Source organism: Trichomycterus rosablanca, chromosome 13 (genome assembly GCF_030014385.1).
Source record: "Trichomycterus rosablanca isolate fTriRos1 chromosome 13, fTriRos1.hap1, whole genome shotgun sequence".
Classification (NCBI taxonomy): Eukaryota; Metazoa; Chordata; class Actinopteri; order Siluriformes; family Trichomycteridae; genus Trichomycterus; species Trichomycterus rosablanca.
The window spans coordinates 9,366,376-9,385,377 of record NC_086000.1 but is presented as its reverse complement, the minus strand read 5'-3'; the positions used below and the strand labels follow the sequence as shown (position 1 = coordinate 9,385,377).

Sequence of the window (19,002 nt, the reverse complement as noted above, 5' to 3'; positions counted from 1 at the left end):
GTACAGGTGCTAGACTGGCCTGTCTGCATTCCAGTCCTGTCTTTTATCAAAAAACCCAGACCGTTGAGCAGCTGAAGTGCTATATCAAGAAAGAATACATAATAATTTTACCTTCACAAATACAGTAGTACATTGAAACTGGATGTCAATTGGTTCTGGGAGTGACGTTATGTTTACCCTTACATTTTCAACATTTAGCAGATGCTTTTATCCAAAGCGCGGGCGGCACGGTGGCTAAGTGGGTAGCACTGTCGCCTCACAGCAAGAAGGTCCTGGGTTTGATACTTAGGTGGGGCGATCCGGGTCCTTTCTGTGTAGTTTGCATGTTCTCCCCGTGTCCGCATGGGTTTCCTTCGGATGCTCCGGTTTCCTCCCGCACTCCAAAGACATGCAAGTGAGGTGAATTGGAGACACTAAATTGTCCAAGCAATTGAGGGTTAAGGGCCTTGCTCAAGGACCCAACAGTGGCAACCTGGCAGTGGTGGGGTTCGAACCAATGACTTACTTACTAGTCCAGGACCTTAACTTCTAGGCTACAACTGCATTTAAAAGATTTTGAGTTACAAGATATTTTTTTTACCATAAGGATGTATGGGAAACCTGTTAATGCATTCCATGGTCTCGTGGTACTATATATACTGTATATATATATTATTATTATTATAAAAATTTTTTTTTTTTACCCCTTTTTCTCCCTTTTTTTTTTAGCGCATCCAATTGTTCAATTAGCATCGTGCTTCCTCTCTGTCTATGCCGAACCCTGCCCTGACGGAGGTGATTGAAGCTAACCCGTATCCCCTCCGAAACACGAGCAGCAGCCGGATGCATCTTTGCCACCCACACATTGACGAGTTTGGTGCCACCTAGCGTTGCATGCGGAGAGACACACCCCAAGGGCACCCTCTCCCATCTCTGTGTAAGCGCCTCCAATCAGCCGGCAGAGAACGCAATCGCATTCTGACAGAGAGAGACCCACATCCGGTTCTTTGTCCCACCCCCCACATGAGCAACCGGCCAATCGTTGCTCATATAGCCACTCAGCTTCAAACCGGTAAAGCAAGGCTGGATTCGATACCACGCTTCTCAGAATCCAGCCCTGGTTGCAGCACGTTTCTTTTACCGCTGCGCCACCTGAGCGGCTACTATATATATTTTAAGCTAATGTAAAATAATGGGGTTGTTTTTGACACTTATACACTGAAAATAACACAAATATAACATAAAAACACTGAAATACAAAAATCTCAGCTTTTCAATGGGCACAAGGCACACAGTAACACCCTGGATGGGACGCCAGTCCATCGCAGGGCAGATAAACATACTTATAGGGCAATTCAGTGTCTCCAGTTAACCTGACTGCATGTTTTTGGACGGTGGGAGGAAACCGGAGCTCCCGGAGGAAACCCACACAGACACGGGGAGAACATACAAACTCCGCACAGAAAGGACCCGGACCGCCCCATCTGGGGATGGAACCCGGGACCTTCTTGCTGTGATGTGACAGTGCTACCCACCGAGCCACCGTGCCGCCCCCTGTTATAATTAAGAAGTCTACACAAATTCTGTCCATTTTATTTACATTTTTTATATTGTTTCAATTCATGGGACTTTGGTTTGCATTAAAAGGTCACTGGAAATTCACATTTTGCCCAATTCTTCAAAGGGCCCTCTCTTACCTAAATATAGACATAACATAAAAAGCAGACATAACACATACAAGCAAAACAAGTACACAGCACAGGTGTTGATTGCAACTTCAACCTGGCCGCACACCTGTAACCCACAACACACGTTTTTATGTTCGCTCTGCGTGTTACACGTTTTCCCCAGAGGCAGAACGAACTGGACTGATTTTAACAGCGTCAGAACATTTTCCATGTGTTCGGGGAAATGAACTGATTGCATGTTTTGTTTTTAACATGTCCTATCACGTTAACTCAGTGACCGCGGGGAAGGGGAAGCAGATAGGGAACAGCTCGTCGTATTTTGCTGGACTAAAGGAAGTTGTGGAATTTCGGACGTTTGATTTTCCATTCGGCTCCTATCGGGGACGTTCGGTCTCATCTTACGCTACAGTGAACAGAGAGTGGAAATGAGGAGATTAAAATAATAAACAGATACCATGTGTGTCTGGCTCAACACGATTGGAGCGGAAGGAATGAAGCCAAAACCGAAGCAACTGAGAAGAGGGGATAAAAAAAAGCTTGCCAAGTAATTATGACTTAGCCTTCAGCTTTCTGGCTCATCTGATGCTTTTGTTTAGTGCGTAGCCTCATAAATTCATCAGCCTCACCGATAAGTCCAAAATCCATCATGATTTATATAAAACAGCCTATTTAAAGAACGCTTTTATTTGCGTTCACATTATAAACAGTTTAGCAGACGTCCCAAGTCTCCCGCATATACATAGCAGCTCCCTGATGCCCGCAAGTCAGATAAAATCTCCCGGAATCTAGAACGAGCGGCCAAGAGCGCACACACACACACACACACACACACGCGCGCACGCAGACGACACAGACATTTTTCCCCGATCGCGTTTTAAATCCGTGATCTGATATACAATCTAGTGCACTGTGTATGGAACATAAATCAATTGTCTAATATACTGTCTAGTGCACTATGTAGGGAACATAAATCCGTTATCTGATATACAATTTAGTGCACTATGTAGGGAACATAAATCAATTGTCTAATATACTGTCTAGTGCACTATGTAGGGAACATAAATCCGTTATCTGATATACAATTTAGTGCACTATGTAGGGAACATAATTAATTATGTAATACACTATCTAGTGCACTATTTAAGGAACACATATCATCTAGTTATACTTTCTAGTGCACTATGTAGTGAACATAAATTCATATCTAAAATACTATCTAGTGCACTATGTAGGGAACATAAATTCATTATCTGATATACAATCTAGTGCACTGTGTAGGGAACATAAATCAATTGTCTAATTCACTATCTAGTGCACTATGTAGGGAACATAAATCCGTTATCTGATATACAATTTAGTGCACAATGTAGGGAACATAATTATGTAATACACTATCTAGTGCTCTATGTAGGGAACATAAATCCATTATCTGATATACAATCTAGTGCACTGTGTAGGGAACATAAACCAATTGTCTAATTCATAACTAAAATACTATCTAGTGCACTATGTAAGGAACACAAATCATCATCTAGTTATACTTTCTAGTGCACTATGTAGTGAACATGAATGCGTTATCTAATACACTATCTAGTGCACTATGTAGGAAACATAAATCCGTTATGATATACAATTTAGTGCACTATGTAGGGACCATAATTAATTATGTAATACACTATCTAATGCACTATGTAGGGAACATAAATCCGTTATCCGATATACAATTTAGTGCACTATGTAGGGAACATAATTAATTATGTAATACACTATCTAGTGCACTTTGTAAGGAACACAAATCATCATCTAGTTATACTTTCTAGTGCACTATGTAGTGAACATGAATGCGTTATCTAATACACTATCTAGTGCACTATGTAGGGAACATAAATCCGTTATCTGATATACAATCTAGTGCACTGTGTAGGAAACATAAACCAATTGTCTAATTCACTATCTAGTGCACTACGTAGACAACATAAATTCATAACTAAAATACTATCTAGTGCACTATGTAGGGAACATAAATCCGTTATCTGATATACAATTTAGTGCACTATGTAGGGAACCTAAATCCGTTAACTAATACGCTACCTAAAGCATTATGTAAGAAACATAAGTCTATTATCTAGTACACTATCTAGTGCACTAAGTAAGGAACATAAATTCTTTTCTAATATACAATCTAGTGCACTATGTAGGGAACATAAATCTATTATCTTTCAAACTATCTAGTGCACTATGTAGTACACATTAATGCGTTTGTGATGCGAACAGTTAGCAGCTCCTAAAAGTTCTGTTATCACCCATATTCTTTGGTGTGTACGAGAGGCTTTTTTTTTTTTTTTTTTTTTTTTTTTTTTTAATGGGCTTGAGGGGTCGGGGTTGAGGTCCGGGTCCGGGGGTACCTCCCTAAAATGAGTTTTTGCAACTTGAGTTTTGTGTAAAATTATTGTGGTATAAAAGTCATTTTATTTGTTAACGTTACTATAATGTAGGTTAAAGGTTTAATACCTTTAATAGGCCTATATTACACATTCATACATAAATAAAGAAATACTAGTTTTTCGAGATTATATACACTTTTTTATTCACCTGGCACACACTCCCTCCGATGTGTGTGTAGTCCACCAATCCCTTCTTATTCACCCATACTTGGTGGATGGTGGATTCTGCGATGTTGGCTTTGCATATGTGGGCAACCAAGGTCCTTACACAGCGTTGTTATTAGTTAGTTATTAGTTTCTCACCCAGCAAAATTGAAAGCCTGCTGGAGGGCGACGGGTATCAGAGCAGAGATTCGAACCCGAGAGCTCAGAATCTCGCCGCTGGTGTGCTAGCGGATTATTCCGCTTCACCAATACACACTTAAATGTATATTAGGATTCTCTTCCCTACTTTTTGCATCAATTTTTACAATTACAATTTTTGCAACACCCCTGCATGGACCCGTTGATGGGCCACAGAATAGAACTCGCCCCCTCCAACATGTGCAAAGTCATTGGCTGGTGTGAATTTACATAAAGAGCTGTATTGCATATGAGGAGTCGATTTATTCCCCATGCCTTACTCCACGGCTTGTGCTGGTGCCTCAACCAGCCAGCAGGAGTAGCTGCACTGGCAGTAATGAGAAACCCTACCCATCCTTCCCACTCTCAGACACTGCCAATGTTTCCCGAAATGGGGTTTGTACTTATTCTCACTGAAATCGAAATGAAAAAGTCATAAAAACTAAGAAATCAAATTGAAATGTTTATTTTTGAACATTATTGACTAGTTTAAGGAAACAGGTGTTCATAGGAATTAATAAAAGGTATATAAAGGTTTATAAAGGATTAATAAAGGTGTTCAAGCTGGGACCGTTCCAGCTTGAACACCTTTATTAATCCTTTATAAACCTTTATATTCCTTTTATTAATTCCCATTAACTAGTGAGTAGAGCTTTGGGCTGTCAATCAGATAGAACATTGTTGGGTCAAATCCAGGCTCTGCTATGCAGCCTCTGCTGGACCTGTCTGCTCCACAGGCACTGTAGAATGGCTGACCCCAGCTTCCAAACAAGCCTCATTTGCTTGCTACATATTGTGTCCATTGTTAGTGTTGTACTATGTCTCTGCATTAGATTACAACAACTCACATTACATTACCCAGAGTACATTGCAATGGTGGTTATGTTTTGTTTTTATTGTGTTTTCAGCACATGTGGAGAATGAGGAGCAGTATACTCAGGCTCTGGAGAAGTTTGGTGAGAACTGTGTGTACAGAGATGACCCCGACCTCGGCTCGGCCTTCCTCAAGTTTTCCGTGTTTACTAAGGAGCTCACCGCACTCTTCAAGAATCTAGTAAGAGCTGTTTGGTCATAATATCTTCATAGACGGACATTACTTGCATAAGATGCCACTAATAAGCAAGAAGCCACACCCTGCAGCCTTCTGGTTTAGACCGAATCCATATCTGCAGTTAAACTCTATGTTTAACCCCATGTGGATATTTCTGATGTTCTTGTGTTTCCTCCGACTGGTCGAGGAAGGCTACAGGCTTGCGCGAGTCTTTTTTGACCTATGTTAATCCACGGGCTGCGTCTATTCACTGGCCAGTGGTGGATTCATCCAGAGAGTATCAGTATGGATGACCATGCTATCCCCTCTCTAGTCCACCGCTCATGCTGGCATCTCAAACAGATACTAGGAGTTGCTGTTGCGGCAGCAAGATGGCACCGTTGTGACTGTTGAGAGCCTGAGCAGGCCGATGGCACTGCCATAATTAACCTTTTTTTACATTTTAAATTTTTTAAATGCATTTTCTCGCCCTTTAGCACGTCCAATTGCCCGATTGCATCATGCTTCCCCTCCGCCTATGCCGATCCCTGCTCTGACCGAGGAGATCGAAGCTAACCCACGCCCCCCTCTGACACGTGGGCAGCAAGCCGTATGCATCTCATCACCCACACATTGACGAGTGTTGCGCCACCTAGCGTTGTGTACGGAGAGACACACCCTAAGAGCACTCTTTCCTCATCTCTGTGTCAGCAGAGGTCGTAATTGCACCAGTCTGACAGAGAGAGACCCACTTCCGACCTTAGTCTCGCCTATCTGAACAACAGGCCAATCGTTGTTCATGTGGCCGCTCAGCCTCAGCCGGCAAGGCAGAGCTGAGATTCGATACGTTGTATTCGAGATCCCAGCTCTGGTTGCAGCGTGTGTTTTTACCACCGCGCCACCTGAGCGGCAAATTAACCTTGAGAGTCAAGTCAGTCTTTTAATTTTGACACATTAATACTTATCCAAAACTACTTACAGGTGTCCTACTGTTTATAAACCCAACAGCTAAACCTGCATTACTGCCCTACCACACCCACACAGTGTGGATTAGACATAGACCACTGAAGTCGTGCGTCATTCTGTAGTCCTCGTTATGCCCATATTTGGAGACCCGGGTCTAAGTCAGATTTCCTATAGGAAAAATGAATGTTTTCAAAGAATCGGCTCTAACGCATCCTGTGCTAAATAAACATGTTCAGAACCCTATACGTTTTGTCCTGTGTACATTTTTCTCCTGTATATCACTGGATCCTCTGAATTACGAGGTTGTTAAAGGATCGTAATACTAATAATGCTACACGAAAGCTAATGCTACTGCGCAATAATTAGACGTCACTGAACCACACCAATCGAATCGACGGAAAGAGCGGCCCGCTTTTGGTGAGTACAACCAAAGGTGTAACACCCAACCATCCTTGCTTTCTACTTTAATGTAGCTAGCTACTAAAAATATAAACTAAAACTTGTGAATATCACTCCACTGTTACACTGGTGAATCGCGCTGCTTCGTGCGGTTATTTAAGAGGCTTCCAGTCTAGTGACGTCAATTCAGTGCGCAGTAGCATTAGCTTACGTGTAGCAATATTCATATTTTGACTCTTTAACGACTTCGTAATTCAGAGGATCCAGTGATAATAGACAGAAGAATCTCCATAAAACAAAACCTAACAGCTCTGGAACATTTTTTATGACTACAGGATGCGAGAGAGGCAATTTTCGAAATCTCCATTCATTTTTCCCATTCAAAATTTCTCCTAGACCTGGATTACCAAATATGGGCATAACAACATGGCGTGGACTACAAAATGACGACACGACTTCAGTGGTCTATTAGACAAGATTTTTTTATAATGTTTAACTAAAATTATACAACAAAAATCTCTTCCTACATGTACGTGCTAAATGTTTATGAAGTGACATTTTTACAATTCTGAATTGTTTACAATTGATAAAAATGGATTTTGCTCATATTTCCTTCCTGTTAATCATATCCTCCATATTTAATCGTGATGATCTTGATGTCTCCATTAGAGAATCATCTTTCATGAACATTTTTCATTCAGTTTATTGTAATTGTGCTTCTGGCAGTTGCAATTGTGCCAGCCATAAACAATATAATAGAATTCTGTTCAAATGCTAATCAGAGCTGTACTGAGAAAGCACTCTGGTTTCCTGGAGGTGCTGCGTGTTTTCCACATGATTCAAATCTTAAATCCGTACAAAAGGTCTCAAGTTTAGTTCAATGTAATTCTCTTTTTTTTTTAGTTTCAGAACATGAACAACATCATCACATTTCCACTGGACAGTCTGCTGAAGGGAGATCTGAAAGGCGTGAAGGGGGTAAGAAGCTTATTCAATGTATTGTGGTGTTTACATTTTGTGAAATCGTGATACACAACTGTAATGTGTACTGGATAGTTTGTCTAATCTTCAGTAAACGATGTAGGGTGCAATACACTGATCAGCCATTAACATTAAAACCACCTCCTGGGCCGCTCAGCTGGCGCAGCAGTGAAGTACGCTAGCGCACCAGAGTTGGGGTTTCGAATACATCGTATCGAATCTCAGCTCTGCCTTCCGACTGGGCTGGGCGGCAGCATGAACAACGATTGGCTGTTGTTCAGGGTTAGAGGGCGCCTGCACAGGGCTGAGGAATAATGCTGATGGGGGTGTGGCCCTCCGTACACAGTGCCCGTCGGTGTATGAACTCGACTCGTGCAGGTGAAAAATGCAGTCTGTACTGACTGTACGTGCCGGAGGGGGCGTATGTCAGTTGAGAGGCGTCCTCAGTCAGCGGTGAAGGGTCGAATCAGTATAGAGGACGCAATCAGGGTAACTGGACACGACTAGATTGGGGGGAAAAAGTGGGAAAAACAAAAAAACACCTCCTGGTTTCCTGTCCATTTTTTCAGCTGCACTTACAATATAGAAGCACTTTGTAGTTCTACAATTACTGACTGTAGTCTCTTTTCCATCTGTGTATTATTTGGGTGGTGGATGATTCTCAGCACTGCCATGGTGACACTGACATGGTGGTGGTGGGTTAGTGTGTGTTGTGCTGGTGAGTGAGTGGATCAGGCACAGCAGCGCTGCTGGAGTTTATAAACACCATATACTCAAACAACACTCTGATCCATAGAAAGTCTTTTCATGAATTCCTATAAAGAAACATATCGCCCCCCGCTTTGCCTTTGTAAAGATGGAACCTTTTATTCAGCCATCATAATAGCCATAGCAGCTGACCTGGCGTTAAGAATCAAACAAACAAACCTGGCAGCCCTATTAATGCTAATAAATTAAAGGTGTACAGGGCACAAATTCCCACAGACTTGCACCAAAATCTTGTGGAAAGCATTCACAAAAGGTTATACTGTTACATAGTATAGCTGCAAAGAGATCAGCTCTATTATAACGGCAATGGTTTTGGAATGGTATGTCCAACACATCCAGTTAACACAATCCAGTTACATAAACATTTTATTATTCCATGGGTCATGTGCATCCAAGGCGGCACGGTGGCTCAGTGGGTAGCACTGTCGCCTAGTGGTGTGCGATACTGCAAGATACCAAGTAAATACAGGGCCAGTACCGCCGACATCGATCCGATACCGATACTTTTTACTTATAAATCAGCTTATTTATTTTTATGCAGGGAAGAGCAGTGTGTCATGATTTATGAGATGAATGGATCATCAATATGCGATATGCTGTATTAAATAATAATAAATGATTTTGTGTTCATTAGTTAATCATGGGCATGTGAAAACCCACTACAGTTTTTAGGTGAATAAAAAGTAATTTTATTAATGTAATAAACCTTAATGAAGTCTGGGGTTTTTTTGTTGAGAAATAATTATATAATAAGAAAACATAATCCCCCCTCTCATTGCACACTCTGGCTTTTTGTAAAATAAAGTACAGAAAATAGTAAAGAACGTCAATTCTTTTTTCAGTAAAAGGTTTTTGTTCATAAAAAAATATATAATTAAACTAAATTAATTCCTTTCACGGCACTTCGTATCTGGCTTAAAACAAAGTACAGTACAACATAACATAACAGAAGAACAAATGTTTTAAAACGTTTTTTAATTTACTGATTAAAATCCCCACTTTGTCTCTGCCTCTCACTGCTGTGTGTATTTTCTCTGTGTCGCTTAGTCACGTGACGGCACGACAATAAAACACAGCGGAGCAGGGAGGAGCAAAGTACACACACACACACGTCTACTTTTGGTTAAAACGGGAGGAACGTACTGAATGTAGCGGAGAAAAAACTGAAACTAAAGTATCGATCCCATCACGCTAGAATCGATCCGATTCCGATACCAACGTTGGTATCGATAATATCGATATTTGGATCGATCCGCCCACCACTACTGTCGCCTTACAGCAAGAAGGTCCTGGGTTCGATCCCCAGGCGGGGCGGTCCGGGTCCTTTCCGTGTGGAGTTTGCACGTTCTCCCCGTGTCCGCGTGGGTTTCCTCCGGGAGCTCCGGTTTCCTTCCACAGTCCAAAGACGTGCAAGTGAGGTGCAAGTGACTGTGATGAGTAACTATCGTTCCTGTCATGAATGCAACCAAAGTGTAAAACATGACGTTAAAATCCCAATAAACAAACAAATGTGCATCCAAAAGTGCTGTGGTCAACTCCAGCAAAGTAAGTGTGTAATTAACACTATTAGCGATGACCTACTTGAGTCACGCGTGAGAGAGCAGACAGGCAGATGGGTGCGATGACGACTGATTAGTCAGCTTGACCTTCTGACCCTCCTGCACCATGTGACTGAGATTTGGTAGTATCTGCATGGAACGTGATGCGATTTACTCCCGGTCAGTCGCGTCTTCCCGATGCTGTCTGGTCTCCGTGGAAACTCCCTCCCTCTCTTTTATTTCGTCTCTTTTGATTTCCCTGTGTGAAGGGGCCCGGCTTCTGGAAAGGTGAAATGCTCTCATGGAGACGTTCTTTCATTTCTGTGCGACCGAAAGAGGTAGGCTGTCAAAGCTAGACTCCCAGCTGAGCTCTAATTAGGATAAAGTCCAGACTTAACACAGTAAGCTCCTTCTACTGACTCCAGTCGTTTTATTTTTGTCCTTTCTTTACCATGTTTGACCTTTTTCACCACAGTCATGGAGTATTAGGTGATCTAATTAGGATCGATCAGCAATGAAGGTCACCTCACAGCAAGAAGGTCCAGGGTTTGATTCCCATGTGGAGCGATCCAGGCCCTTTCTGTGTGGAGTTTGCATGTTCTCTCCGTGTCTGTGTGGGTTTCCTCCGGGTGCTCCAGTTTTCTCCCACAGTCCAAAGACATGCAAGTGAGGTGAACTAAAGACAAAATTGTCAATGACTGTGTTTGATTGAAAACAATCTATAAAATTTATTCGAAATAGTATTATTAAAAATGCCATTTTTTATATTTAGGGGTCGCCACAGTGGCCCACATACCAGACTTGGTGTAGTTTTTATGTCGGATCTTCTTTCTGTCGCAACCTTCGGGTGGCACGGTGGCTCAGTGGGTAGCACTGTCGCCTCACAGCAAGAAGGTCCTGGGTTCAATTCCCAGGTGGAGTGGTCTGGGTTCTTTCTGTGTGGAGTTTGCCTGTCCTCCACATGTCTTTCTCCCACAGTCCAAAAACTGGAGAAACAAAATTGTCCATGACTGTTTTTAGGATTAAAGACTTGAACTGACGAGTCTTGTGTAACCAGTAACTACCTGTTCTGTCATGAATGTAACCAAAGTGGCCGCTCAGGTGGCGCAGCGGTAAAAAGACACGCTGCAACCAGAGCTGGATTCTGAGTACTTCGTATCGAAGTTCGAGGCTGAGCGGCTGTATGAGCAACGATTGGCCGGTTGCTCAGTTGGGGGGCGGGACAACGAACCGGATGTGGGTCTCTCTCTGTCAGAATGCGAATATGACCTCTGCCGGCTGATTAGAGGCGCCTGCACAGAGATGAGGAAGAGTGCCCTTAGGGTGTGTCTCTCCGCATGCAACGCTAGGTGGCACAACATTCATCAATGTGTGGGTGGCAAAAATGCATCCGGCTGCTACCCATGTTTCGGAGGGGATGTGGGTTAGCTTCGATCTCCTTGGTCAGGGCAGGGTTCAGCATAGACAGAGAGGAAGCACGATGCAAATTGAACAATTGGATGCACTAAAAAGGGGGAGAAAAAAAAATGAATGTAACCAAAGTGTGTAAAACATGAGGTTAAAATCCTAGTAAACTAATAAACTAAACTGTCTCGGCCCTCCTGTTTCTGTCCGGGTGTGGGACCATCTGTTTCGGCCACTCTCCCTGCCTAGACATTAGCCATTAGTCATGATAACCGGAATTCACAGCATGGTTAGCCTGATCCTACTTACAATAGCGTAGCAGTGACCACAGACGCACAGTTTTTTTACTCTATAAACTAAAACCAGCTTTATTTTAGGGGGCTTGTTTGACTTTGGCTTGAAGTCATCACTGTATTCCACACCTATAACAAAGCAAGTGTGAGGTCAGACCTGGCTGTCCTACTCAAGCAGACCTCACAAAGACTGAGCCAACCACTAATGGATGGGGATTATAGTCCTTGATGAGAGCTGCCGTTCAGTCCATTAATCCAAGTTTGTCTTTCACGCTTCAACCACTTCGACTGGTTTCACATCAGTGGGAAAACAACACTTAGAAGGAAATTAGTATTAGAACCATGTTGCTAAATCCTAAATCCAACCACACCCTTTTTGTTTCCCTTGGAACCAATGGAACATTTTTTTTGTCTTGTGTGGTGCTCATGTTAAGGTCAAGAGAGCTGTTTTTCCTTATCATCTGCTGGTACAGGGATTCTGGGAAATGCTGAGTCAGCAGCAGTAAAGGCTTTGTAGAAATGATGTCACGCCAGCAAAAAAAAAAAAGAGAGAGAGAACGCTATTGTTCCAAGCGTATGTTTTTATGGCATTAATGCTATTCTTAGCTTCTAATCAGGCAGAGATTCCTAGAACGTGATTGTTCATGCCGTTTGGGATGTTTGTGATTGAAGAGTGAGGCTTGTTGTGTCATGAAGCTTTCTCATACAGACAGGTTCAATTCTACTCGGAAGTTAGAGTCTCACTCTTTCCACATGATGGCTTGATGGGTAGCACTGTCGCCCCACAGCAAGGAGGTCCTGTGTGGAGTTTGCATGTTCTCCCCCTGTCTGCATGGGTTTCTTCCGGCAGCACCGGTTTCCTCCCACAGTCCAAAGACATGCAAGTGAGGTGAACTGGAGATACAGAATTGTCCATGACTGTGTTTGGCATTGAACTTGTGAACTGATGAATCTGTTTCTGTCATGAATGTAACTAAAGTTAAAATGATGTTAAAATCCTAATAAACAAACATCTAGACAATAGTATATTAAGGTTATCATCTATGTTACTGTGTGTATGATTTAGACCGAGCGGTTTTAGTTACGTTGTCAGAATACCCACGTTTGTGCGCCCAGGTGGCGCCCAGGATATTCCGCTAGCACACCAGTGCCGAGATTCCGAAGTCCTCGGTTGCCACCGGTCGGCTTGGCGCCATCTAGTGAGCATATCTGGCAGTGCCTGCAGCAGACAATAATAGGCCATCGTGTCTGCTAGGGCGGGATGACCGGACTATGTGTGTGGGGGTCTTTAAACGCTGTTCAAGGACTCTGATTCGCAGATAGAGGCGCCTGTGTAGAGTGCATGGGTGAATAAAAAAAGGGTCGGCTAGGACTGAGGACGGGTCGGAGGAGGCGTGAGCGGAAAATATACCTTCCTCGAATGCAATCAGGGATCCCCCAGCAGCGGAAAACATATTGACTACACTAAATTGGGGGATGGATGGATGGATGGATGGATGGATGGATGGATGGATGGATGGATAGCTTTTGTAATCCCATAGGGAAAGTCAGTTATTACAGCAGCTCCAGGTACATTAAAGCAAAAAGTATTAAAGTACACAAGTAATGTTGTACACTCTATGTAATTGAATAAATAGAATAAAATAAAAACGTAGTGTCATATAACAAACTTAAGAAGTCTTCTAGAATAAAAATTGTAGATGAGATATGTAATATGTGATATACTAAGCTGTTGTAAGTGTTAAATAATAACAGATATGTAGTACAGTCTTTATGAAAAAATGCATAAATAAAAACAGGATTTTTTTGGATTAAATATGTTCCAATTATATTCTTTTCTTGGAAGAAAAACAGCTGCATCAATCACTGAAATTACAAATCTACCATGACAAGTCTATGTGAACTTGCCACATGTCGTTAAAATTAAACGTAAACATTTTATTTTACTGCTTATTTTATGTTCTGAGCCCGGTGCTTAACTAGAACTAGGCTGTACTCTCAGATTTTATTATACTTATAAAAGACCTTTTGTTGGACTCATGGCGACATTTCCACTTGCATTAGGTCATTATGAAGTGCACTGCACCAAGCACCTCCTTTATAACCATAAATTTACGATGCATTTGTGAAATGGTCTGCACTACGTCAAGCTTTATGTCTTGTTAACAGGTTTACTGGTACGCTAATCACCTTTGTCAATGCAACAGTGCTTATTTGTGCTCGTTTGTAGGTCACTATTGACGTCTGTGTTGAAGTGGTGTGAGTTTTATATCAAACTTAATTCACTTTAATTCCGTTTTTCCATTTTCTTTGCAGGATCTGAAAAAGCCCTTTGATAAAGCCTGGAAAGACTATGAAACTAAAGTGTAAGTCATTTTTACTTTCTATGGATACTGAGTTTAAGTTCCCAAAAAAAAAAAAAAACATATAAACTGCATGAAGTAAAAAATCTAAATTAATTTAGCTGCTTTTGTATCATTAGTTGGGTTACTGCTATTGTTACAGTAAAAATAGCCTGTCAATCCAATATCTCAATCTTACAGTAAACCTAGTACTTCTAGGCTAATGAAATGAATTATAACAGGTTATTTATTAAACAGGCGTGTTATACACTGATCAGCCATAACATTAAAACCACCTCCTTGTTTCTACACTCACTGTCCATTTTATCAGCTCCACTTACCATATAGAAGCACTTTGTAGTTCTACAATTACTGACTGTAGTCCATCTGTTTCTCTACATACTTGTTTAGCCTGCTTTCTCCCTGTTCTTCAATGGTCAGGACCACTACAGAGCAGGTATTATTTAGGTGGTGGATGATTCTCAGCACTGCAGTGACACTGACATGGTGGTGGTGTGTTAGTGTGTGTTGTGCTGGTATGAGTGGATCAGACACAGCAGTGCTGCTGGAGTTTTTAAATACCGTGTCCACTCACTGTCCACTCTATTAGACACTCCTACCTAATTGGTCCACCTTGTAGATGTAAAGTCAGAGACGATCGCTCATCTATTGCTGCTGTTTGAGTCGGTCGTCTTCTAGACCTTCATCAGTGGTTGCTTCTATGTGGTAAGTGGAGCTTATAAAATGGACAGTGTGTGTAGAAACAAGGAGGTGGTTTTAATGTTATGGCTGATCAGTGTATATGTGCATTGATGTAATCACTGTTACATATTGTTAGTTCCTTACCTAATCCCTTACTGGTTCTCACTGTAACTGTGCTTTACTTTTGGTCATATCTGTATGAAATTTATCATAGCACTGTATATATTTTTCAAGCTGCAAAGGACATTTTTTACCAAAAGGGTAATATTTTTTTCTATAACATGCCATTTAGTAAATGAACAAAAGCCTATGTGCTTAATTTGTCATTTAGTTGGATATCATTTGATATCATCAGTTTCCTTCATTTGTCTCCAGCTAATGCTTTATTAAGCTCCCCCTCCTAGTACCATCAGCTCTTTTTGTCCCTGGGCTTTGTCTCAAGTGCCATTCGGATGAAATGCATTTTACTCATACGCTCCTATTTCTGTCATTTTGACCGAGATCTGCTTTTCTATCCGAAATGCTCATAGTGTACTCCCTGCCATCGGCTACCTTAGTGGCTACTTTACCTTAGGGGTGCTACCTTAGTGTTTTACTTACCCATTTTATATTAAGTAGATACACTACATGGCCAAGAGTATTTGGACACCTGACTATGACCTCATTGTACATCTTATTTCAAAAACAAATGGTATAAATATAGAACGGACCTCTATGTGATCTTTTCAGCTGTACAAACAGTCTCTCTTCTGAGAAGGCTTCTCACTAGACATTGAAATACGTCTGTGGGAATTTGTGCCCATTCAGGCATAAAACAAAGAAAGCCACAGTCGATGTTCCAGTTCAATTCCAAAGCTGTTAATTGGAACTGAGGTCAGGGTTTTGTGCTGGTCACTGGAGGTTCTTTAAACCAAGCTGGTCTTTATGTCTTTATAGACCTTGTTTTGTGGATCAGAAAAAAAAGTTCCTCCTTAAACTGTTGCTTGGAAGTTGGAAGCATATCATTTCTTTTATATAATTGATTTTTTGCACCTGTGAGCAATTGTTGTGGCTAAAACACATGAATGTAATAATTAGAAAGGGTGTCCCAATACGTTTGCCTGTACAGTGTATATTAGTCTTCTTTATTACTCCTTTACCCTGAGCTCTCCTGACAAATTAAATAATAAGAAAAATAATAATAATAATATTTGTTATGGTCTAACATTTTAACAAATGTCTGTATGAATAAAATGTAATTTAAAATATTTAATATATTTAAAATAATAATGGTGACATTGTAAAACATTTTAATAATTCAGTTGACTACGAATGGTACGTAAATTGTAGATTCGAGGTGTGGTCGGACAATCTCAAATTAATTTAGATTTAAAGACAGCAATATCAATATAACAGTTTCTTTTTAAAAAGCAGAAATCCTGCGTTTGTAGAAAGAAGTAATGTGGGCTAGATAGCTTCAGGAGATCAGCAAGATATACAGGAGCTAAACCATTTAGGGCTTTTAAAGGTCAAAAGCAGGATTTTTAGTCAATGCAAAGTGTATCATGCAGAACTGGACATAAATTAAGACTAGGGTAACATGACTGGACTTTCTTTTGCTGGTAAAAACAGAGCTGTATTATTTGAATGATGTAATGAAGGTTTTAAATCATTGCTTGTTTGGAAAACAAATAATAAAAATCATCAAGCGATACACCTAGGTCTTTAACTGTAGCCTTTGCTTTTACAAAGCAATCATCAAGTTCTAAGATAAAGAATGATCCTGTTTTATGCATATTTAGAAGCCAACATTAGTACTTGTGTAATTCATCTTTTACACTTATTTTGTGTAACTGAGCTGCTAAATCTCACAGATCTTAGAAGTATAACTGTGTAAGCTCAGAATAAGAATGAAAAACAACTTCATGGATCTGTGGACGAGTCTGTATGAGAGCTGAGTCTCCTAAGCGCTCTTAATCCTTTAGCACAGTGGATTATTCTGTACAGATGACACACTAATAACTAGCATAGCATCAGAAGTGTCGTATGTGGCCGATCGATCACCTCTTAATTAAAGATGAGAAGAAAGAAACAAACAGGACCTTCAGTTCTCACACTTTGTGTCTAACCCTAACCCAAAATGTTTTGCCACTTTGTGTCTGGTAGCTTTGTGACATTTAGCAGATGCTTTTATCCAAAGCAGCTTACAGTTGTGACTGAATACAAAGCAAGCAATTTAGGATTAAGGGTCAGGGGGCTTAACAGTGACAATTTGGCTATGGGCTTGAACCTGCAATCTTCTGATTCGTTTATGACGGCCAAGTTATGAAAATAAAGCAATGAGCTCATATATATTTAAATCATTAAAATATGGCACCCAGGTGGCTCAGCGGGATTTTCCGCTTACCCACCAGCACCGAGTTTCTGAACTGCCCGGTTCGAAACTGGGTGTTGCCACCGGTCGGCTGGGCGCCATTTAGCGGGCATAATTGCCAGTGCCTGCAGCAGATACTAACTGGCCACGGTATCAATGTGTGGGTGGGTGGGTCTTCATACGCTGTGTAAATACCCTAATTGGCAGAAGAAACACCTGTGCAGAATGCAGGGGCGAGAAGAGGAGGGCTGTACATGCGTGTCGGATGAGGCGTGTACAGCGACGTGCTCTCCTCGGATGCAATCTGGCATCTCTCAGCAGCAGAAGACAGAACTGAGTGCGCTAAATCGAGAGGAAAATGGGGAGAAAATGCATTTAAAAAAATTGAAATATTAAATCATTGTTGAAGTTTGTAATGTTATTTTTAAGTGTATACTCTAAGCGTGGGTTTCACCATGGTGCATATGCAAAGTTCTATAAATAGCAAATTGACAGTTATATTGTTTTCTGTACTAATTATTCCGAAAACTCCTGTGTTTTATTAAAATAGGGCTTTAAATGACAGCTGGATTTATTCCCCGAGGACTTTTTATCTCAATTTATAAACTAGTGTGACTTGTACAACCATTGCTTCAACGTTGGTGGTGTGTTTCTGTTCATTAAACCTAATTCAACAAAAAAATTGACATTTTATTAGGTTTTTTTTTAAGCAGAAGTGATGTGCAGTTAGTCATTCTTATCCTTACAGTCTATCTGTAGATCACTAATGTTAAATTTGGTTAGATACTTTTAAACAAAAATCTTTTTAAATAAAAAACACATCACTTTTAAATGGTTTTTGTTTTAATTTGCTGTTTCCATTCATTATCAATTTTTTTGTTTCATGTTTTGTCACTTTCCTAGTGAATGGTGGAAAACTTGCTAGGCTTTAAACTCATGGGTACAGGACCTAGGGGTAGAAGTGGTTCAAGGTTCGGTCAGTGATTTTAAGTCTAGCCAACCATAACATTTAGGGCTGTAAAAATACTGCTTATTTGCTTAAACAATATTATTCATTATTCAAGAAATAAAAGTTTTATCTCATATCACAGTTGTGAAATAGGTAACTGCCACTTGGTTATTTTGTCTACCCAGGCTGCAAGGAAAAACTATTTATTCTGCTCTAGTCCTTAACCAAAGCACACTGAAATACGTTATATTGAAACAGAAGATACTTGAAATGTTTGTTAATCTACCCAGGAGTAGCTGTTCGAAAGATTGAGAGTTTAAATCCCAGTTCTGTAGGGATGTAACGGTACACTCTACCCACGATGCGCTGCTATTCACGATACTGGGTTCACGATATGATTTTTCCCGATTTTTTTTTTTTAAACAAAATTAAATTGAAGAAAAATTCTGTCAAAGTTCCCTTTTATTATTTCTCTTTTACAAATAAATAAAATACTGTATTTGTGCTTATCTTTTATTTATCCGAATAATGAATGTGCTTTTATTTTTGATGTAGGTACAAACTATGCAAAACATTGCTGCACATTTCCCTTTTTGTGTTAAAAAAAACCCAAATGGGCCGCTCAGGTGGCGCAGCGGTAAAAAGAAACGCGCTGCAACCAGGGCTGGATTCTGAGAAGCGTGGTATCGAATCCAGCCTTGCTTTACCGGTTCGAAGCTGAGTGGCTATATGAGCAACGATTGGCCGGTTGCTCATGTGGGGGGTGGGACAAAGAACCGGATGTGGGTCTCTCTCTGTCAGAATGCGATTGCGTTCTCTGCCGG

At 40.9% G+C, this 19,002-nt stretch overlaps 1 protein-coding gene and 1 long non-coding RNA gene across 3 annotated transcripts in view; one reads left to right on the top strand and one right to left on the bottom strand.

Annotated features, from left to right (window-relative positions):
* The window catches only part of asap2a (ArfGAP with SH3 domain, ankyrin repeat and PH domain 2a), a 117,320-nt gene that overhangs the window by 71,698 nt on the left and 26,620 nt on the right, over positions 1 to 19,002 (top strand). The window contains exons 3-5 of the mRNA XM_063006704.1: positions 5,362 to 5,507; positions 7,752 to 7,826; positions 14,149 to 14,198. Of these exons, the coding sequence (XP_062862774.1) occupies positions 5,362 to 5,507; positions 7,752 to 7,826; positions 14,149 to 14,198 (271 nt within the window). The remainder of the gene's footprint in view (positions 1 to 5,361; positions 5,508 to 7,751; positions 7,827 to 14,148; positions 14,199 to 19,002) is intronic.
* LOC134324828 (uncharacterized) lies at positions 10,315 to 17,553 on the bottom strand. Of its 2 annotated transcripts, XR_010014227.1 has the most exons (4): positions 17,446 to 17,553; positions 11,200 to 11,639; positions 10,932 to 11,121; positions 10,315 to 10,811 (listed from the first exon to the last, which is right to left on the bottom strand). It is a non-coding gene; the product is annotated as an uncharacterized LOC134324828 (long non-coding RNA). The 2 variants fall into 2 exon arrangements; XR_010014228.1 differs by lacking the exon at positions 11,200 to 11,639 and having other exon boundaries at positions 17,425 to 17,553.